This window comes from Strix uralensis, chromosome 26 (assembly GCF_047716275.1).
Source record: "Strix uralensis isolate ZFMK-TIS-50842 chromosome 26, bStrUra1, whole genome shotgun sequence".
Taxonomy (NCBI): Eukaryota; Metazoa; Chordata; class Aves; order Strigiformes; family Strigidae; genus Strix; species Strix uralensis.
In genome coordinates this window covers 7,893,026-7,914,707 of record NC_133997.1, presented here as the reverse complement: position 1 = coordinate 7,914,707, position 21,682 = coordinate 7,893,026, and the positions used below count along the sequence as shown (strand labels likewise).

Genomic DNA, 21,682 nt, shown 5'->3' with positions numbered 1-21,682 from the left:
GAGGTAGGCCCCGCCCCTGCCCGGCGGTTTAAACGCCGGCGACGGTTGGCGGCTGGTGACGGTGGCGGCGGGAGGACGTGAGTAGCCGGGCCCGGCGCGGGTACCGGGGGCGCCGGTCACGTACCGGGGGGGGCATGTGGGCCCCGCGGGGACGCCGAGCAGGTGGGTGGGCGGGCGCTGCCTCAGCCCAGTGCAGCCCCAGTCAGACCCCTGTCCCGCCCCCCCCTGCCATGGAGGTGAGCGGCTCTGAGGGGGCTGAGGCCCCACCATCCCCCCCAGAGCAGGACACAGCAGCACTTCGTAAGATTTCTGGAAATTTATAAAAATAGAACTGGAAAACTGCATATTCTTCATTTTAAAAAACAAAAAGTCAAAGCAGCAAGCTGCCCTTCTGCTGAGGTGACCCGTCACCATCACTCGATGTCCACACAGACCCTCTTGGGAGGCTGCTCCGTGGCACCGCCGCTCCCCAGAGCATCGCTGCGGTGGCTCCTCTTGCTCTCGGGGGGCTGCTCCTCTCTGTTCCCCACCACCTCCAGGCCCGGGGGAGTTTCAATGCGGCCCCTCCGCACAAAGTGGCGGATGCGGGCCTCCAGCCCCTCGCACTTGGGGCGGGCCAGCAAAGGCTTGTAGGTGCGGGCTTTGACACCTTCGACGAAGCCGCTGACCTGGCTGCAGAGTGGAGGCTTCATATCTCCCCAGAGGACAGTCGTGTTGTTCCCTGGGCCTGCGATATAATTGAAAAAACACCAGTGGTTTGAACAATCTCATTACCCCTTTTTTTTTTTTTAAAAAACCAGCTACCCCCATCCCTCTGTGACTCCAATATTGCCACAAAACCATCCCTTACTGTTTCCAGTAGCCACGGGCGCAGCATCTAACCCTCGTAACATGTTATGTAGCACTTGAGTTTTGACTGCGTGGTTGGCCCAGAGCTGCTGTAGGTGGGTGACGTTGAACTCCTGCACTTCTCGGTCGTAGAGCCACTGAAGGTTTTCGAACTCGCAGTCGTACAGGACGAGGGGAAACTCGACTGCCATGCTAGGGAAAAGGAGAGAAGGTGTTACCCTGTCTGGAGGGATGCTGTGACAAAAAAGGCTTGTGCAATAGCACACGGGCCTGTCCTTTCTGCCAAAACCAGCCCTGTCTTTTATAAAACTGCTTTTTCTGATAAAAACTGAATTAGTTTTAACCAAATACCAAGGGCTAAAGCCGTCGCAAGTTTGTCTGAGAGCAAGAAAAATGAGATCCTTATGGGTGCCTCCCAGAGAGGCCGCTGGCAGCTTGCTTCCATATTGTGAGAGACTGCTTCGCAGGCTGGCGGAGAAGTGGCTTGCCAGCGGCACTTCACACGCAGCCGTCGCTTTGAGAAGCAGCCCAGGAGGTTTCCCCCGAGCTCTCAGTACCTGTACTGTGGTTTTCGGGGGTTCTTCTCCACATCCAGCAGCTCGTCGATGATCTCCGGGCTCTCCATCCTCTGGCCGATGAGGAAGAGGATCGCCATCATGCAGCGGACTTGGTGGTAGAGGAACGCCTGGCCTGTCACTTCAAACTGGCACAGACGGAAGGGATCCTGCAGCCCGGTTTCTCCTCCTCTCTCCACCCACATCACTCCAGCGCTGAGGATCGTCCTCTGGAAGTTGACCACCCCGTTGGCGACGTCCATTTTACACAGGTTCCGGAAATCGTGGGTCCCCACGTACCTCTGGGCTGCGGCGTGCATCAGGGCCACGTCCAGGTCAGCGCAGGGGAAGAAATAGCGATAAATCCTCTTGAGGCAGCTGAACCGGGCGCTGAAATCGGGCTCCACGGGGGCCCAGGCCAGCACCCGGATGTCAGGCGGGAGCACCCTGTTCAGAATATGGGTGTAGCGGAGCTCCTCCTCCCCCTCGCTTTTGCCTTCTGAGTCACCCTCGTGGCCGTTGAGCTTCTTCCCCTCTGACAGGTTCGAGCGGAGATCTAGGGAAATCACCTGCAAAATGAGGAAAGCCAGGATTAGATCGCAGATGGGCATACTCGGCGAGTCAAGCCAAGTCTTCCTACACCGCTGTGAAATAAATTCAGGATCTCCTACAGATGAAGGTGTCTTAAATCAGGCGATCTTACCACTCCTTCCTGCGGGTAAAGCTGCAAGTGCCTCTGCTAAGGTTGCTAGCAGATGCTACGGATTCCTTTAATAAAACAGAGAAAGTTGCAGACTGCCTACATAGCCCGGCCTCGAAACGGCTTCAACTTTAATCACTGTTTTTAGGATATAATGTGCTTTTTTTTTTTTTTTTCTGGAGGTGATGACTTGAACACAGTAACAGCCTGGCTGTCTGGGAAACCTGGTGTGGGAACAAGTTAATTAACACCGCAGGTGCCTGCGGACTTTAAACGGTGCAAGAAAAGGCAGCCCGCATCCCTTATTTCCTGCGGCTCATCTTGTGAAGGAGAACAGATCGCCCATCTGAGCCAAAACCACCCCAGCGAGGCAAAAGCAAAGCCAGCTCCGCTTCCTGAGCAGGGAGGGAAGGAGAGACTGGCCTGACAGCGAAGCTGGCGCGGCGCGGGAAGGGCTCAGCCGGCCCGATGGCTCCGTGCCCACCGAGCGGGCCGGCTCGCTCCCCTCCCTCCAGCTCCCACTCCCACGCTCCCTTCCGCTCGCTGCGCCTCCCCTCAGACCCTTCTGCGCAGGAATTCAGCTGCCTGGCTCTGCAGGAAGCTATCCATTTCTTGGATTTTTTTTTGGGGGGGGGGGGGGATTAGCCAGTTAAATCAGCTGAGAGGGGCTCTGCCAAGGAAGGGGCATCTCCCCTTTTTTGGCAGTGCTAAGCTTTTGGGGAAGCTGCAGCCTAAAACACATTTCATCCTTTCCAAACAGGCCTCTGAAAAAAAAACCAACTAGATATGGGAAAAAATAAGTGCTAATGAGCACTTTGAGGGTCTAAAATCATCGTTCTGTGTGCAAGACGCCCTCACCAGGCTCATTTTCAGATTTAAAAGCCGATGGCTTGTACAAAATGAATCCAACCTGTGCTGTCGTGGCTCATGGCTGCAGAAGAGTAATCCCACCACCTCTCCATCCCACACAGAAATCTGGGAAAGTCTTGGGGGGGGATCCTGACCTGTCCAAAAGCACTGACTCCTTTGTCCGTCCGCCCGCAGCGGTGGTAGTTGGAGGTCTGTCTGTCGTCCACCAGCCGTGTCTTCTTCAAGGCTTCGAAGAGTTTCTCCTCGATGGTGTTGCTGGTGTTCTCCTGGCTGGCAAACCCCTGGTAGCCCCAGCCCAGGTAGGCGATCTTCAGCGCCACGTGTCTGCGCCCGTAGGCGCCAAAATCAAAGGGCCGTTGGTGGCGTTTCTTGGCTTTTCCGGGGCCTGAAGGAGCCTCTTTTCTACCAGCGCCCTCCTTGTCCTCTCGGAGCTTCTCCTGCAGCTGCTTCACCTCCTCTTCCAGCTCCTGCACCCTCCTCAGGAGCCGCTCCTGATCGGTAGCCGTGCTCCTCTCCGACATAGCCACTGTCTTGGAGCCTTAATTAGTTGCTGGTAGCTCCTCAGGGCCTGCAAAGGAAGACGGAAATCAGAGGGTTTGCATTTTTATGTGGTTTTTATTACACCTAGAGGCTTGCTCTGTAAAATAATTGTTACCCGCGGAATAATTCTTTTTCTTTTAACCCTTGGCGTTCCTAGCAGAGCACGGCAAGGACCAAGGGGGCTTAGCTCGGACAGCTTCATCTTACTCAAGCCTCTTTTTTTGGCACTTTTGAATCACTCCTCTTCCCCCAGCTGCTGCCGCCGCCGCACGATCGGCTCTGCTCCGTCAGCCCAGGCGCGGCGGCAGCACGTTCCCGACTAGCCTTTTGCTATCCACGCCGAGCCCTTTCCATTTTCACGCCGCGCTCAGCCAGCATCAACACTTCAGACAGCCCGCTGACGGCTGCCACTCATCTCACCGCGCCATCTGCTCCGACATTTCGTGACGGCACGGTTAAAACTCGCGTTTTTCAAACCCGTTTTCGCGGCGTACGGATATCCCAAACCTGTGGCACGAGTGGAAACCACCTCTGGATCCCTTTGCGCCGCAGATCTTGAGGTTTACTACAACCAGACTCAAACAGCCTTTGGGCTGTGGTTGCCAACATCTAAACAAGCAGCTGGACACACTGCCCTGAGCCTTCTCCTCTGCAGAAGTGAAAAAACCCTCTCGGATGTCCCTAGATTAAATCGTGACTGGGTATTGTGTTTTTAAAAATAGGTACAAGGGGAAAATCATTAATATCTTTCGCCTGGCGCTTACGAAGCGAACTGAATCTGCCCTGTGTTTGTCCATCATCCCGCTAGTATTTGATTGATCATATAATTAAGTTTAGCGTAGTTTTTAAGCAGGAATTCAGGGGTTTTATAATTTAATTATAATATCAATTATTATATATAATATATTATAATTTAATTATAACTTTAGAGGCTTTCAAGGCTTTGTAGCAGTGCTGCATTTCCATTTTGCTGCAGGGAAGGAGCCTTCTGCTGGCGGCGGGAGGTTTAGCAGCGCAGCCAGCGCTCCCAGACCCCCCCATCCCATCCCATTCACCACAGCCTGGATCGACACCCGTGAACCCCAGAAATTGTCAGAGCCCCCTTTATGTCTTTAGCCAGCTCGAACGTGCTGCAAGAAATTAACTCTGGGTTATTTTTTTTTTTTTTTTGGTAGAATCCACCCAGTTTGGCAGAAATCATGGAGGAGGTGACGGGACCAGCGAGGTTTGGATGGGCCGCTCCGGAGGATGAGGAGCAGCTGGCGGCCGCGCTGGCCCTGAGCCGGCTGTGCGCCCAGGAGCCGGCCTGTCCCCACGACGATCCCTACGCTGAGGCCTCCCGCGTTTCGGGGGTGCAGCCAGCCCCTCCTACGCTCTCCAACGATCAGAGGGGACCCAGGAGGTTGGTCATGAAAAGGAAGGTGCTGAGGCGCAGACCTGATGGAGGAGTGGAGGTCTCCGACGAGTCGGTGAGCAGCGAGCCGGAGAGCGATGCCGACGTTTGCAGCCTGAGGCGGAAAATGTTTCAGCTCCAGACCAGTCGGGAAGACAGCATCTCCGAGGGGGAAATCGAGACGAGCAGCAGCTCCCTCGATGAATCCCCTCACCGCTGGCCCCGTGGGGACAGTCCCCCCTTTCTCCTCGGGGATTTCAGGAGCCGGAGCTGCTCCGCTTCTCACTACGTCGCCGCGGCGGGACAACCCAAGTCCTTCATTCCTCCACGGTTTGAGCCGCTGGGTCATAACCGGAGAAAAACCGACCGAGTGGCCAAATATTTTGCATATAAACGAGAATGGGAGAAATTCCGAATCCCGGGGGAGGATCAACGGCAAGAACTGCGCTGGGGCATCCGGGAACAGATGCTCTGCAAGCCCGAGCTGCCCAGCAAGCCGCAACACCTCCACATCCCCAACGCTTACACCGTGCCGACTGAAAAAAAGAGAGCTGCCCTGCGCTGGGAGGTGCGCTGGGACCTGGCCAACGGCTTTCCCCCCCGAAAAAACACCTCCTCCTAGTTCCTGAAGGAAAACAAACATTTTAACCACACACGTGCGTGCTTTTCCTCCTCTAATTTGGAGAAATCCCCTTTTTGCAGGGCCAGTGGGTTCAATTCTCGTATGAAAACTTGACCCCAGCGCCTCGGATTGTTAAAGGAAACACCCCCGCTTGCCTCCTGCGTTGTGCAGAGCTGCTTTCTGGGTTAAAACCAGGAGTTATGGGGAGCAGGCACCCAAAAACCACCCGGGCCGCGAGACTTTTCAAATAACAGCAGAAATAAGAATGTAACGAGCCTGGTGATTTTTATAATTTTTTTTTTTCTCCACGTAATTGCCCCCGGATTGTTGTGTGAGCTTTTAACGCTGTTTTATTTCTGGCATCTCGACAATATTTCTTTAATAAAACGTGTGGGAAGGTTTGTTATAGCTCTGTGTATTAATTAGAAACGTTGCCTCAATCCCTCTGTCAAGGCCTGTTGTTCCAGACCTATCCAAACCCTCAGCTCCCCTTATTTCACTCAATTTTTAAAATAAATGAGCTTTAGGATGAAGTGAAGATAATGTTATTGTTATTTTTTCCCAGGTAAGGGGAGGGACTGAGGGGATTGGGCAGTTCTTGTGCAGGAAAAGGCCTCGAAGCCACAGTGAGAGGTTGGGGGGCTCTGGCCCCTTGGCCCTGGGGAGAGGGTCCCCGAAACCTTGCTGGGATGGGTGGGAAAGGGGCAGGAGGGGAAGCGGGTGACCCCCCAGTCGGGCTCCCCCCAAACCCGCTCTGGACGGGAGCGCAGGGGTGACAGTGTGGGGGGACAAGGGGGCTGGGGGACACACACACGCTTCCCGCCAGCTTGGGGACCCGCTGTCACCCCACCCTGGGGGGTTCTGGCACACCTTGCGGGGTGGGCGGGGGGTCCCTGGCTCTCCAGCACCCTGCGGACCCCCCACCCACCTATAAGGGGGGGTCTTTGCCCCCGGGGACCCCCCGAAACCTACGGGGGACAGCGCCACCTCCCTACGGGCTCCTCCAGCACCCCACAGACATCCCCCCCCCAAAAAAAACCCGACGGGGACCAGTGCTGGCACCCTACAGGGTCCCCGTCCGCGGCGGGAGCCCCTCCCCGCCCTACGGGGTCCCTCGTCTCCAGCACCCCCGGGACCCCCCCAACCCCTCCGGGGGCAGCGCCGGCACCCTGTGGGGTCCCTGCTCCTCCTCCCCACACCCCCGGGCCTGCCATACCTGCCGGTCGCGGGTTCCGGTGCCCCGGAAGGGCCCGCCCCGTCCGGTTACACCAACACCCGCCCCGCGCGCTGCCGCCGTTAGGGCCTGCGAGGGCTGCCGGCGCCATGGCGGAGGGGGGAGACAGCGGCCGTTGGCCGGGGCTGGTGGGATCCGGGCCGGGCCTCTCCCGCGGTCCCCGGGGCCTCGTCCCCTTGCCCGCATCTCGCCCCTCTCTCCGCCGCCCCACATCGGCCCCCTCTCCCCCCTCCCCGCCGCGCCGCCGCGACCCCGTCGTCTGCCGCCGATGTAAGGGGAAGCCTCGGCCCCCGCCTCGGGGAGGGCGCCCGGGCCAGGCCTCGGCCTCAGGCCGCCCCCGTTTCTCCTCCCTCAGCAGGCCGCGGGAGTGAGAAGGACGAGGACGAGGAGGGAGAGGGGGAGGAGGAGGAGAGAGGTGGGTCCCTGCGCCTCGGGGCGCTCGGGGCCTTCCCGTGAGGCCGGCGGGGGAGTGGGGCGGGGAGCGGGGCTGAGGGGGCTTCTGTGGCGGGGCACGGCCGTTCCTCATAACGCCTGCGGGTCTTGGCGGTGTCCGGGATCCCGACGGGCATCCAGCGGCCTCCTGGCTTGTGTTAGAAATAGTGTGGCCAGCAGAAGCAGGGAGGTGACAGTCCCCCTGTGCTCTGCACTGGTGAGGCCACACCTGGAGGGTTGTGTCCAGTTTTGGGCACCTCAATCCCAGAGAGATCTCGAGGGGCTGGAGCGAGGGCAGAGGAGGGCAACGAGCTGGGGAAGGGCCTGGAGAATAAATCCTGTGAGGAGAGATTGAAGGAGCTGGGACTGTTCAGTGTGAGGAGGAGAAGGGGAGGGGAGACCTCATCACTCTCTACAGCTCCCTGAAAGGACGTTGTGGAGAGGTTGGTGCTGGTCTCTTCTCACAGGGGATTAGTGACAGAACAAGAGGGAACGGCTTTAAACTGCAACAGGGGAGGGTCAGACTGGACATGAGGGAAAAATGTTTCCCAGAAAGAGTGGTCAGAGAGTGGAATAGGCTGCCCAGGGAGGGGGTGGAGTCCCCATCCCTGGGTGTGTTTAAGGGCCGTTTGGATGAGCTGTGGGGGGATGTGGGGTAGGGGAGAACTTTGTAGAGTCGGGCTGAGGGTTGGACTCGATGATCCCGAGGGTCTTTTCCAACATGAGTGACTCTGGGATCCCTGGGAGAGGGGATGGCCGGCGACCCCCGTATTTGCAGGAAGTGGGGACTTTTGTGAGAGACTTCTCATTAAAAAGTCAGTTTTTTTCAAACGAGTCTCTGCCTTTCCAGTGGACTTGGCGGAAGTCTCGCTGCTCAACAAGCTGATCCGCACGTCCCTCGTGGAGTCCAGCCACTCCGTGGAGATCCTGCAGCAGGACCCCAGCTCCCCGCTCTTCTCTGTCAAAAGCTTCGAAGAGCTGCCCCTGTGAGTCACCAGCAGCCCCCAGCCCGGCAAAGAACAAGAGCCACCGCTGTTTGTCCAACGGGCCCTTTCTGCTGTTTTTCTTTTTAATAGGAAGAAGGAGCTGTTGCAGGGGGTTTACATGATGGGCTTCAACAGACCATCCAAAATCCAGGAGATGGCTCTGCCGATCATGCTGGCATATCCGTGAGTAGAAAGCCAGGCGGGTGAGCCCCCACCTTGAGGCATCCCCAGTGTGGGGATGCCCCCCGCCCCCCCCTCCCCCGTCTCTTGAGGTGTCCCCAGTGTGGGGACGCCCCCCCCCCCCCCCTCCCCCGCCTCTTGAGGCATCCCCAGTGTGGGGATGCCCCCCCCCCCCCCCCCCCTCTTTTCGTGCCACTAAGCAGCCTTTGCCTTGCAGGCCCCAAAATCTGATTGCCCAGAGCCAGTCAGGGACAGGGAAAACAGCAGCTTTTGTCTTGGCGATGCTGAGCAGAGTTAATGCCACTGAGAAATACCCGCAGGTAACGCAGGAAAGGGAAAGCTGATGCAGGAGGGGTTTGCCCACGCCCTCAAGATGCTGCCTGGGGGCAGAGCTCTGTTTTTTGCCCCCGTCTCTGGGTGATTTTATCCGCTGGAGGGGGGTGATAAACCCCCAGGTACCATCGCAGCAGCAGGTAGGACAGAAAGCGTGGTGCCCGCTCAAGGGAGGTACTTTTACTTGCTAGCAGCGGATTAAGCCAGGCTTTAGCTATCCTGGAATTTAAATTTTGAAAAGCGACTGCAGAGACTGCTGGTTTTCTGGTGGTTTAAACGCCCCCATGAGCCCCCGTCACCTCTCCACGCACAGAATCAGCTTTGTGCCCAGGTTACTGCAGTTTGAAGTCCCTCCTCTCAAGCCTATGGGGCGATTTAAGCCGCCGCTTTACAGCTGGGCGCAGAAACGAGCCACACGGTGCTTCGGGAGACACATTTCCCCCTCAAAAATAGCTACAGCGACTTCTTCCTGCCTCCACCCCTCGAGCTGTGCTGCGTTCCCAGCTCTCTAACCTCCACATGTGACCGACTACCCAAACCCCCCCGCGCTTCGGAGGGAGTTTAGCGGTGTGGGATTTTCCTCTGCTTTTCTTTCCATCCCTTCGAAATACCCTGTTGCCTGCCCGGTGTATCCCATCCCGGCAGCACCCTCGGCTTTTAATCGAGGCGTTTCTCCTCTGACAGCTCTTTTATCTCCCCCCAAGTGCCTCTGCTTGGCTCCCACCTACGAGCTGGCCCTGCAGATCGGGTGCGTGATCGAGACCATCGGGAGGTTTTGTGCTGATGTCAAGGTGACGTACGCTGTCCGGGGAAACAGAGGTGAGTCCGGCCCTGCCGAGCAGAGCTACCGGCGCCGTCACAGGAGCGTTGAGTGGTTACAGGGATCCTCTCTTAGAGCCTTGAGCTACCACGAGCCGCACAGACCCCTGGGAAGGCCAATAAAATAGCGTCTGTATTCCCCTCACCACCTAAGGAGTCGTCTTCACAATCGCTGGCTGCTTCCAGACTCCCCCCTTCCCACGTGGGGCTGCTTTCCACCCCCCCGAGGCTGTAGGGAAGCGTCAGCCCTCTTTGTAATTTTAATCTCAAGCTCCACTTTGCGGAGTCCGAGATAACCGAGGGGAAAAATGCACTCGAACAACAGAAACCCATCGTGTTTGGGGGCACTGGGGTGCAGTTTCCCCTCTCGCAGTTCGGCAGGGCACTAGGCTGGAGGAGCAGATCGTCATCGGGACGCCGGGGACGATGCTGGACTGGTGCTTCAAATACAGACTCATAGACGTGAAGAAGATCAAGTTGTTCGTGCTGGATGAAGCCGACATCATGATTGACACTCAGGGCTTCTCCTCTCAAAGCATACGCATTCAGAGGTGAGGATTCCTGAGGGCTGGCATCCTGCTTCCCCGTTTTTTCCCCCTTTTTGCTTGGTTTTGAGGGAATCGGTCGCCGAACGAGGTGAATCTGCACCCCTGTGATGTCGCAGGGGCTTGCTGTGGTGAGAATTGGCTTTTGCACCTCAGCAGGCTCTGACCTGCTTAGGCCAGGGGTCCAGCCTGCTGTAAAACCGCGTCCGTGAGACACACAGGAAGACTTTTACCTCGCTTACCTTTCCTTCGAGCCGTTAGGCGACACAAAATCAGCTTTTTAAAATTTTTTTTTCTTCCAGTGAGCACATCTGGGCACCAGGCTGCTCTCCTGGGCTGACGAGTCCTTTTTCTCCCCTCCAGGGCTTTACCCAAGGACTGCCAGATGCTGCTGTTCTCAGCCACCTTCAAGGAAACCGTGCGGGCGTTCGCCATGCGGATAATCTCCAACCCCATCGTGATAAAGCTGCGCAAGGACGAGCTCACCCTGAGCAACATCCGGCAGTACTTCTTCATGTGCAGGAGCAGGGAGGAGAAGTACAGAGCCCTCTGCAACATCTACGGCAGCATCACCATCGGCCAGGCAATGATCTTCTGCCAGGTGAAGCGCCCCGGCCTGCCCGTGGAGATCGTTTTTGCCTTATACCTATGTTTTGCTGGGTAAAAAAGTGGCTGGATGGCCTGAAGAGTTGTGGTGAATGGGGTTAAGTCCAGTTGGCAGCCGGTCACGAGTGGTGTCCCCCAGGGCTTGGTTTTGGGGCCACTCCTGTTTAACATCTTCATTGATGATCTAGATGAGGGGATCGAGTGCACCCTCAGTCAGTTTGCAGATGACACCCAGTGGGGTGGGAGTGTTGATCTGCTCGAGGGTAGGGAGGCTCTGCAGAGAGACCTGGCCAGGCTGGAGCGATGGGCTGAGGCCAACTGGGGGAGTTTCACTAAGGCCAAATGCCGGGTGCTGCCCTTGGGCCACAACAACCCCCAGCAGGGCTACAGGCTCGGGGAGGAGTGGCTGGAGAGCTGCCAGTCAGAGAGGGAGCTAGGGGGGTTGATTGGCAGCCGGCTGAATAGGAGCCAGCAGTGTGCCCAGGTGGCCAAGAAGGCCAATGGCATCCTGGCTTGTAGCAGCACTAGCGTGGCCAGCAGGGACAGGGAAGGGATCTGACCCCTGTACTTGGCGCTGGTGAGGCCGCCCCTCGATGAGTGGGTTCAGTTTTGGACAAAACCTCACTCCAAAAAGGCCATTGAATGACTCGAGCGTGTCCAGAGAAGGGCAACGGAGCTGGTGCAGGGTCTGGAGCACAGGTCTGATGGGGAGCGGCTGAGGGAACTGGGGGGGTTTAGTCTGGAGAAGAGGAGGCTGAGGGGAGACCTCCTGGCCCTCTGCAACTCCCTGAAAGGAGGGTGCAGAGAGGGGGGAGGAGTCTCTTGAGCCAAGGAACCAGCGCCAGGCCAAGAGGGAATGGCCTCAAGCTGCGCCAGGGCAGGGTCAGACTGGCTCTTAGGAAGGATTTCTTTGCAGAAGGGGCTGTTGGGCGTTGGAATGGGCTGCCCAGGGCAGGGGGGGAGTCCCCATCCCTGGAGGGGTTGAAGAGTCGGGTTGACCCAGCGCTGAGGGATCTGGTGGAGTTGGGAACGGTCAGGGGGAGGTTCATGGTTGGACTGGAGGAGCTTCAAGGGCTTTTCCAACCCAGATGATTCGGGGATTATTTTGGGGTGTTAACAAGCACCACGAGCTCCCTCAAAAGGAGGAGGGGGGGAAATAAAACCTCATCCCGCCTCTCCCCCAGACTCGGAGGAGCGCAGACTGGCTGTCGATGGAGATGCGCCAAGACGGGCACCAGGTCGCCATCCTGACGGCGGAGCTGACGGTAGCCCAGCGGGCCAGCGTCATCCAGCGCTTCCGCGACGGGAAGGAGAAGGTCCTCATCGCCACCAACGTCTGCGCCAGAGGTACCCCCGAACGATCCAACGCCCCTCGCCCTTCCGAGGGCGTGAAACGCGCTTCCTCGCCACCGGTTCTTCTGGTGGCAGCGTGGGCTCGAGCGACGCGTCCTCCCCGACTTGCGGTGCCTTTCCGCAGCCCCTTTCTCTCCATTTTATTTACTTTTTTTCCCAGGGATCGACGTGCAGCAGGTCACCATTGTGGTGAACTTCACCCTCCCCACTGGGCAGAACAAGCAGCCGGATTTCGAGACCTACCTCCACCGCATCGGGCGAACGGGACGCTTTGGGAAGAAGGGCATCGCCTTCAGCATGGTGGAAAGTCAGAACGTGGAGCTCGTGCGGATGATAGAGGAGCATTTCCGTGAGTATCCACGCGTCGACGCCTCGCCGGGAGGTGGGTTTGGGACTGGTGATGCCCCTCTGCTTCATCTCCCATCTGCAAATGGACCTTGTTGAGCTGCTCCTCTCCCCGGGGCTCATCCCGTCGGTGTATCAGATGCAGCTTTCGGCCCTTTTAGGATGTTTTGGGTTTTTTGCCCCTACCAGCCAGATTTTCAGAGAAACAGCCGAGGAGGTGGTGCGTGACTTGCAAGGGACATTTCAGGTACCCAGGGTGCCTCAGTACCTCTTTTTTTTTCCCTCCTTCAGGCGTTTTATCTGCCTTTACCCTGCAAATCCCGGGCCGGGGGTGCTGGTACCCCAGCTTAGCCCTGGCTGGGGGAGAAAAGCCAGCAGCTGAAACCTTTCCTGACTGCAAATCACTCGTCACTCACAGACATCAAGAGGATTTCCACGGAATTTGCAAGAGGCCATCACTGCACCGGTGGCTTTTCAAATCCCGGTGCCCATTTTCCCTGTGATTTTTTTAAGGGAAAAGACGGTTATCGAAACCCTTCAGCGTGCAGAAAACCTCAGCTTCGTCCTCGGAGCTGCTGAACTGTGCTGGCAGCTTGTCCTTTAAATTTAAACAGCAGATGAGCCAGTGGGAGACACCCGGAAGAGATTCCCGAGCCAGATAGTCCGGTGAAGAGTTTTTAATTTTTTTTCCGAGCGGCAGAAGCGTCAGACAACGGATGAGCAGCTCGAGTAACCACGAGGTGGATGAGTCTGACCGCAGCCACGGCCAGAATTAGCCGGAGGAGCCCAGTGTGGGATTCCCAAGGGATGAAAATCCGAGCGGATGAACTCCCAGCCACCCAACCTTTTTCCTTCTTCACGTTGTGATTCGAGGGCCGGGGCCAGGATGAAGGAACTTCCCCCTCTGGCGTCGCTGTGGAGGTGGGAGCAGAGAGCGGGAGCGTGGCCGGAGGCTGAACCCGACGCGTTGCTTCGCGCTTGGGCCGCCTCTTGCTTTCTCAGCAGCTTTCTCTCGGCCGCTGCCCTTCTTCCACTTCACACTTTGCTTCCTCCAAGTTTATTTTTCTATCGCTTGAAGGCCACAAACGGGAAATACTACACCGAGCGCTTCGGGGAGCTTCCTAACCCGCACGCAGACGGCGCAAACACCAGCTCGTGGGGTGCCTGGGTTTGGTTTTCACCCCGATTGTGCCAAACACTGACAGGTTTTTTGTTGTTTGGTTTTTTTTTTTCCCTCAGAGACCAAGATCAAGCAGCTGGACCCAGACAACATGGACGAGCTCGAGAAGCTTGAAAACTGAGTGAGGAGTGGGGATTCGCTCTCCCAGATCGCAGTTTTGGTTGAAAACAAGAGGAAAAGTTCCGGGGGAAAATCTCCCAGTTCACGTTTCCTCAAGCTGTTTGGTTTTCTTACGATGTTTTAGGAGGCAGCGAGGGGGAACCCTCAGCCCCAGCGGTTATTGTTGTTGCTTTTGTTCCTGGGTGTATCCCCGAGGTTTTCATAGCCTGAGGTGTTACCGAAAACCCGGAATAAAGGACTTATCAACACCAATTTGATGCAGATAAGCAGACACTTCTTTATTGACGGCCGGGCGCGCAGGGGAGTGTTCTCACCAACAGCGCGCACCAAGCACTAAAATCACACATCTTATATAGAACTTACTCATATTCAATTCCCAAGGACACAGTTTCATACACAAACACAATTCCCAAGGACACAGTTTCATACACAAACACAATTCCCAAGGACACGGTTTCCTTGGCAGGTACTTGTAAGCTGTTACGGTTGTTTCCCCCAGTTCCTATTAATCCTAAACTTTGACAACTACTTGTATTCTCCTGGTCCTGTATATATATATTATAAATCACCTTACAGATCAGTTTGTATTTGGTTACCTAGGTCCCAAACATTCCTACTAAATGATTATGACCAATCTCTTCGGCCTTGGTATGGGGCTGTATAGGGGATTTTAAAACAGCAATCGGTTGCTAATTCAAACCACAACAAGTAAAAATTTTACTAACTATTTCTTATGATTTTATATTTCTATTAAATCAAACACAATTTCTTCTACTTATTGGTAAATCGATAACATTTCCCCCCTTTGAAAGGGTTGGAAACTATTTCAATACTTTCACATTTTATTCATTTTCATTTTCAAAGTTAGGATTTGTTTCACCATATTTTGGTGGTGGACTGTATCCAGGTGGCATATGTGGTACTTTTTTCATAATCCTTCGGTGTGTTGCGAGTCTATTAGTAAACTGTCTTTTAAGACAGGTATAAATTAAGATGATCATCACAAAGACAATTAACAGCAAAAACAAGGTCTTGATCAGGGATTTCAGCCAAGAGCTCAGGTTCTATCCTAACCCACTAAAAATCTTTCCCAACCAATCTTCGGACATATTTTCTCGAATTGTTTCTTTTTTAATTTTGCCTGAGAGATCTAAATCACGCTCTACATGCTGAGTGACATTAGGAATATGAATGCAGCAATGAGCTGGGCTATCCTTGAGACATCCGCACGCTCCTTTAGCAGAAGCATGGCCAATGCCATCCTATTCTGAAGGGTCATTCGGGAAGTTGCCTGTAATTGAATGTTTAATTCTTTAAATCCTTTCCTTGTGACGTTGGCCAATTTTTCTACTTGTCCTGTTAACTGATAGAGCCATTCCCTGTTTCTATATGAAGCTATTGGGTTCAAAAGGGACTCTAAGGCCCAGCCAATTTTCACTCCTGTTGATGGTTCATTCCATGTGTCATCATCTGTCTCAGATCTCTTGGTTCGTTTTGATCTTAAATCTTCTGAGGGTCCTTTGAACGGCCATTTCTTCCAAATTGGACACAACGTTGGCAGGCCTGAAGTGACTTGTTTCACCTTACCGTCTGCTGGTAAGTGAGTTGTCCAGGTTCCATCACTCAATGCCCAAACTAAATGTCCTGGACTCTGAATGGTAGATTTCTCACAACTAAAAAGGTGTCCTCTCCTGGGTGTAAATACACTTGTCAAAGTGAGGTTATTGTGAAAACCTCGACAGTAACAACCAAACTTCAGAGCAGCTGCTAAGGGAGGAATTCTCTGAGTTATTGAGTCTGCGTTGCTGCACTCATACACCTTTTCACACTTCCACCGTGGTACTACACGTTCCTTTTCTGTTTGTGTAGTACTTTTATCTACTACTGAAGGAAGAACTGCGAGTGCATCTTTAATCCAAGCACCGTCCCAAGTAAAACACCGAGGAGTTCTTATGTTCCAGGTTGGTCAAATTCACAGTTGAAATTTCCCGAGGAATAGATTCACCTACTGCTCTTGGTATTGGCAAACAAGCAGTAATCTGTGTAACATTCTGCAAATTGGCAAATCCCTTAATCAATCCTAACATCAAATTTTCTTCAGACATTTCTTTGGGAATGTTAATCAATTGTTCTGTGTCTCGTCTTTTGTTTGTCACCACCAAATCAGTCCACGCCAGTGTCACCTGCTTAGTTAACACAAAGAGAATAATCACAAACTGATAGAAATAAGTCTTTGGGTCACGGCTGATAATCTGCCATGGAGTGGGCGCCTTCTTCACCCGGGTATGGTGTATCCAAGCATCTGATTCTGCAATCTTGATAGCCGTAAAGGTGGGTAACAGTATCTGGAAAGGTCCCTTCCAGCGTTCTTGCAGAGGTTCGGAAGTCCACGTCTTCACATAGACACAGTCTCCTGGTTGAAAGTCACGCACAGGGTTTTCAAGGGATAATGGTCTGTTCCACACTACTGCGCTCCGGATTGCAGTCAAAGTTTTTCCTAAGGAAAGTAAATAGTTATACACATCTCGTTTCCCTTTCACATGCACGTTTGGATTTGGTTCTGGGGATTCATAAGGCTTCCCACACAATAATTCATAAGGACTGACGGAGGTTCCACTCTGTGGTTGTACTCTAAGTCGTAACAATGCCAGTGGAAGCGCTTGAGGCCATTTTAAATTAGTTTCTTGACAGATTTTGCTTATTTGTCTCTTTAAAGTTTGATTCATTCTTTCTACTTTCCCACTGGATTGTGGTCTCCATGAAGTATGTAAGTCCCAAGTGATACCCAAAATTTTGCTAACATTTTGGACTACTTCTGCAACAAAGTGTGGACCTCTGTCAGAGGTAATTCCAACAGGAACTACAGACCTTGGAATTATTTCTCGTAGTAACCACTTTACTACTTCTTTTGCTTGTGTGGTGCGGCAGGGAAAAGCTTCTGGCCATCCTGTAAAAGTATCAACCCCCACCAGGATGTATCGATACCCATTTTGTCTAGGTAATTCTGAAAAATCTACTTGCCAATAATCTCCAGGTTCTGTACCAGATCTTAACCTGCCCATTTGAACTCTTCTCTTGATCACTGGGTTATTTTTCAAACATACTTCACATTTTGCAGTTATTAATTTAGCCATGTCCATCATTTTCACTGATAGAACTTGGTTTTGTAAAGATGTTACTAGAGCTTCTGCTCCCCAATGACATTCTTGATGTTTGGTTTGCATTATTTCTCTCATTAATGAAGGTGGAACTATTACTCATCCATGAGGAGTTATCCACCATCCAGCTAAATTTTTTCTTGGCATTCAAAAATTGACCTAGTTTCTCATCTTCCTTCGAATATTTTGGCTTTTCTCTAGCAAGGGTGACTGTCTTGGAGGGAATTAATGCCATTTGGAATGCTCGTTCCTTTGCTATTTTCTTTGCCATTCAGTCAGCCAAATTATTTCCAACAATTTCTTTTGTGTTCCCAATCTGATGTCCTTTACAGTGCACGATTGCTACTTGCTCTGGTTTTTGAACTGCTTGTAACAATTGTAAAATTTCATTTTGATGTTTAATATTTGATCCCTGGGAGGACAATAATCCTCTTTCTTTCCACAAAGCTCCATGGACATGTACTACCCCAAAAGCATACTTTGAGTCTGTCCAAATATTTACTTTCTTCTTTTCACTTAGTTCTAAGGCTCGAATTAAAGCAATGAGTTCTGCTTTCTGAGCTGATGTGGTACCCGTCAATGCCTTTGCTTCTCTAACTGTGGTGTCTGCTGTTACCACATATCCAGCGTATCGGACCCCTCGCTCCATAAAGCTGCTGCCATCTGTATACAGTTCCCAGTCTGGTCGCTCCAATGGTACGTCCTTCAAACCGTCTCGGCTGGAATAAACATACTCAATGGTAGCCAGGCAGTCATGTTCCAGTTGTCCTTCTTCCTGTGTGGGACTTAAAAACACTGCAGGATTTACCAGGTTAGTTGTTTTTAGAATCACATCATCTTGTTCAGTCAGTATTACCTGGTACTTCATCATTCGGCTCGGAGACAGCCAATGTCCCCCCTTTTGTTCTGAAACAGTTATCACCACGTGTGGGACATAGACTGTTATTGTTCTTCCCAAAGTCAACTTCCGAGCTTCTTGTATGAGCATCACTGTTGCAGCCACTGCTCGAAGGCAGTTCGGCCACCCTTTACTCACTGTGTCCAGTTGTTTGGAGAAGTATCCGACCGGTGGTTTCCAGCTTCCTATCCGCTGAGTCAGGCGTTGTCTCTCATGGACAAACAACTGAAAATCTTTGGTTAAATCCGGAAGTCCTAAAGCAGGTGCAGACATTAAGGCGCGTTTTAGTTCTGTAAAAGCCTTTTGCTGTTGTGGGCCCCATACGAAAGGAGAGTTTTCCTGGGCTCATACAATGGTTTAGCTATCAGACCGTGGTTCATGATCCAAAGGCGACACCACCCTGCCGTTCCCAAGAACGCTCTGAGTTCATGGATATTTTTCGGCTCAGGTATACTACAAATAGTCTCTTTGCGATCTTTTCCTAATTGTCGCTGCCCTTTTGAAATTTCAAAGCCCAGATAAATCACAGTCTGGCAGGCTATTTGGGCTTTCTTCCGAGATACCTTGTACCCATTCAGTCCCAGGAAATTTAAAAGGTCTGTTGTTACCTGTATGCAGGTAAATCTTTCTTCTGTGGCAATCAGTATGTCATCCACATATTGTAAAAGCAAATGTCCAGGCCTTGGTTTATCCTGTTTCCAGATTTCAAACTCCCTTGCCAGCTGATTTCCAAAAATCGTTGGGCTATTTTTAAATCCTTGGGGTAGTCTTGTCCACGTCAACTGCTTTTTTCGTCCCGTTTGTGGATTTTCCCACTCAAAAGCAAACAATTTTCTGCTTTCCTTCTCCAAAGGTATACAAAAGAAAGCATCTTTTAAATCAAGCACTGTAAACCACTGATGAGTCTCCTCTAACGCTGTTAACAATGTCTAAGGATTTGCCACCACAGGATATATGTCCTTGACTACTTGATTTACTGCTCTCAAGTCTTGCACTAACCTATATTCACCCGAGGGTTTTCTGACTGGTAGAATAGGAGTATTATACTCAAATTCACACTCTCCTAAAATTTTGTACTCCAAAAATTTATCAATTAATTTCTTCAGCTCCTGTCTAACTTCTGGTTTGATTGGATATTGCTTCATTTTTACTGACCCTGCACCTTCTTTTAAATCTATTTTCACAGGCTCTGCCAATTTTGATTTGCCAGGAATATCTGTTTCCCATGCTGTAGGAATCACTGCAGAATCCACCTCTGGTGGAATTTCCTGCTCTTTCACTTTTTCCTGTATCATCAGGATTTCTCCTGGTTTTGATTCAGGTATTTTCAAGAAAAGTTCTCCTTCCTCAAAAACAACCTGTGCATTTCATTTGGATAACAAATCCCTTCCTAACAAGGGTATCGGACACTCTGGTACATACAAAAATACATGTGTAATTATTTTATTTCCCAATTTTAAATCCAGGGGTTGCAGGAATGGCCTATTTTCCTCCTTCCCTGTTGCTCCTATTATGTTTGCTGTTTTTGTTCCAATTTTTCCTTTACAAGTATTCAATACCGAAAACGTTGCTCCCGTATCCACTAAAAATTTAACTTCTTTTTCTCCCAGCTTAATTACAACCAGAGGCTCAGCTGGGTTCCCCTCCAGTCCCCTTCAGTCATCTAAAACCATCAATTTGGCTATTTCTTGCTGAGCATTCCCGTTTCTTGGGCAGTCTCTCTTCCAATGCCCTTCTTGTTTACAAAAGGCACACTGATTCACTCCTAAGGGGGTATTAAAGTTTTGATTACCATAATTCATAAATCCTCCCCTTCCACCAGCTCCTCGTCCTCTGCCCCTTCCTCTGCCTGCTGTCCCTGTCATTACAGCCAACAATCTACTTTCTCTGGTCTTCCTTTCCTCTTTTTCCCTGTTGTTATATACTTTCCACGCTGCTTCTAGCATTTTATTCAAACTCCTTGAATCCTCTCCTTCAAGTTTCTGGAGTTTCTTTCTTATATCTGGTGCCGATTGTCCCATAAAAATCAAAGCCAATTGTATCTGAGCCGCCTCTGTTTCTACTCTTAAGTCAGTATATTTTCGGGCTGCTTCCTTCAATCTCTCCAGAAACGCTGAGGGAGATTCATTCTTATCTTGTCTCACCTCATATAATTTAGACCAATTCAGAGACTTAGGCATGGCATGTTTAACTCCATACAAAATCCATTTCTGGTATCAATTCAGTCTTTCTCTGTGCTCCACATTATTTGGATCCCACTGCGGATGCCCAGATGGAAAATTCTGCTCTACTGTTCCCCCTGTTGTCCCACTCAATACAGCCACTCCTGCCTGTGCTTTGCCAGTCTTTAATGCCATCTGCTTTTCTGGATCATCCAGTAAATTATCCAAGATCACCTGTAAATCACTCCAGTCCGGATTCTGTGTTCTGATTATAGCATCTACCACTCTGCCTACTCTTTCAGATCTTCTCTCTATATACCTGCTGCCTGCTTCCAAGCCATCAAATCCGTAACTGAAAAAGGCACTTTCACATCCACTGGCCCATCACTACCCACGCCCTGCCGTAGAGGAGCTATTGTTTGCACCTGCTGCCGAGTTCTTCGGGAGACAGGAGTATGAATTACAATCTCAGGCGGCCCTTCCTCCACATCCTCTCTTCCACTGCTCTCTGGTTCCTCTACATGTTCCCTATATTCTCGCCCCCGATGCCTTTCTCTCCGCGGAGGGGATATATCTAATTCTGGCCCTTCATCCTTTTCAGCAGAAGCAATTCTTTTCTTTAAACAATCTTTTCCCGACTCACATGTTGTACAACACTTTTTCACCTTTTTATCGTCAGAAGTCATAGCCATTACTAAATTATCCCTACTAATCAACTTACATTCCTTCTGCCAATCTTTCCTCTGTCTTAAATAGAAAAATAAATCAACATATGGCACTTCACTCCATTTCCCTGCCCTTCTACAGAACAGCATTAACTGCAGAATGGTGTTATAATTCAGTGTCCCATTCATAGGTCATTTTTCCTGATCTTCCAAAATATACAGAGGCCACCACTGATTGCAATATTCAATCATCTGACTCTTTCACAAATCATCATGCAAATCTCCCCAATGTGCTAACAAACATCCTAGCGGAGAAGTTTTCGGAACTTTGCCATCTGCAGCCAGATTACCCATGCTTTTACTTTTAAACAAATGAGTCAGCTTAGATGCCATAATAAATCACTTTGCAGTACAATACACAATCAATCACTCCAATCTGTCGCTTCGTTCTTCTCCGGCTGCACCCCTCGCGGAGTAACAGAACCGCGGATCCGAACTCCGCACTCGCTTCGTGCTCAATTGCACGTCTCACACTTACAAACACACTCACACTCACACCTTTCCACAACTGTTACTGTATACAAAGGTATATAACACAACATTATACAATTCTTACATTCTTATACAATACTCTACAAAAAAATAAACAATTTTACAATATAACACATGTAAAACTTCTAACTTCTTGTTAGAGACACTTCCTTTGAGAACGCTATAGCACATGGGTTCTCTTGTTTCCCAACCCACAATTGTCCAACCCTGCAATAGCTTTCGCTTATGTCTTACGGGCAGACGCCCAGGCTTCCAATACACGAGGATCCTCCAGCCCAACCTGCGCAGCTTTCGCCGCGTCTGACAGGCAGGCTTATACAGTGGGACTGTAACCCGCTGTGTGGGACTGTAACCCGCTGTGTGGGACTCTAACCCACTTTGCAGGGTGAGACTCTAACCCACCCCTAATACAAAAAGAAGTGTCTTGCCAAAATCCAGGGAACGTCACGAGGAGCCTTACGGATCGGGGATTGATGGGTATCCCCGAGAAATCCTCGGTGCCGGCTGGAACCGATCAGGTCCCCGATTCCTCCGGTCTCTCTCAGCGAGGTCCCATCTGGGTCACCAGAAACTGTTACCGAAAACC

The 21,682-nt window shown here is 51.7% G+C and overlaps 3 protein-coding genes and 1 pseudogene across 9 annotated transcripts; 2 read left to right on the top strand and 2 right to left on the bottom strand.

Annotated features, from left to right (window-relative positions):
- The first annotated feature begins 19 nt into the window (after positions 1-19).
- On the top strand, positions 20-6,065 carry HYLS1 (HYLS1 centriolar and ciliogenesis associated). 3 transcript variants are annotated; one of them, XM_074894793.1, is made up of 3 exons: positions 46-77; positions 3,075-3,272; positions 4,689-6,065. In XM_074894793.1, the coding sequence occupies exon 3, from the start codon at positions 4,713-4,715 to the stop codon at positions 5,526-5,528; it is 816 nt and encodes a 271-aa protein (XP_074750894.1). In that variant the 5' UTR covers positions 46-77; positions 3,075-3,272; positions 4,689-4,712; the 3' UTR covers positions 5,529-6,065. The 3 variants fall into 3 exon arrangements, with proteins under 3 accessions (XP_074750896.1, XP_074750894.1, XP_074750897.1); XM_074894795.1 differs by lacking the exon at positions 3,075-3,272 and having other exon boundaries at positions 20-77; XM_074894796.1 differs by lacking the exons at positions 46-77; positions 3,075-3,272 and adding an exon at positions 3,549-4,214.
- Positions 302-6,806, bottom strand: PUS3 (pseudouridine synthase 3). 2 transcript variants are annotated; one of them, XM_074894792.1, is made up of 5 exons: positions 6,745-6,806; positions 3,108-3,541; positions 1,407-1,972; positions 851-1,041; positions 302-727 (listed from the first exon to the last, which is right to left on the bottom strand). In XM_074894792.1, the coding sequence occupies exons 2-5, from the start codon at positions 3,492-3,494 to the stop codon at positions 414-416; spliced, it is 1,458 nt and encodes a 485-aa protein (XP_074750893.1). In that variant the 5' UTR covers positions 3,495-3,541; positions 6,745-6,806; the 3' UTR covers positions 302-413. The 2 variants fall into 2 exon arrangements, with proteins under 2 accessions (XP_074750893.1, XP_074750892.1); XM_074894791.1 differs by lacking the exon at positions 6,745-6,806 and adding an exon at positions 4,951-5,076.
- On the top strand, positions 6,786-13,913 carry DDX25 (DEAD-box helicase 25). 4 transcript variants are annotated; one of them, XR_012632278.1, is made up of 12 exons: positions 6,789-7,032; positions 7,121-7,177; positions 8,045-8,180; positions 8,271-8,363; positions 8,578-8,680; positions 9,398-9,512; positions 9,886-10,063; positions 10,421-10,658; positions 11,848-12,010; positions 12,177-12,365; positions 12,653-13,282; positions 13,601-13,913. XR_012632278.1 is itself a non-coding variant. In XM_074894790.1 (11 exons), the coding sequence occupies exons 1-11, from the start codon at positions 6,852-6,854 to the stop codon at positions 13,660-13,662; spliced, it is 1,518 nt and encodes a 505-aa protein (XP_074750891.1). In that variant the 5' UTR covers positions 6,786-6,851; the 3' UTR covers positions 13,663-13,913. The 4 variants fall into 4 exon arrangements, 1 of the variants encoding a protein (XP_074750891.1); XR_012632277.1 differs by having other exon boundaries at positions 7,118-7,177; XM_074894790.1 differs by lacking the exon at positions 12,653-13,282 and having other exon boundaries at positions 6,786-7,032; positions 7,118-7,177.
- On the bottom strand, positions 13,914-20,565 carry LOC141935085 (uncharacterized; annotated as a pseudogene).
- Positions 20,566-21,682: the final 1,117 nt, after the last annotated feature.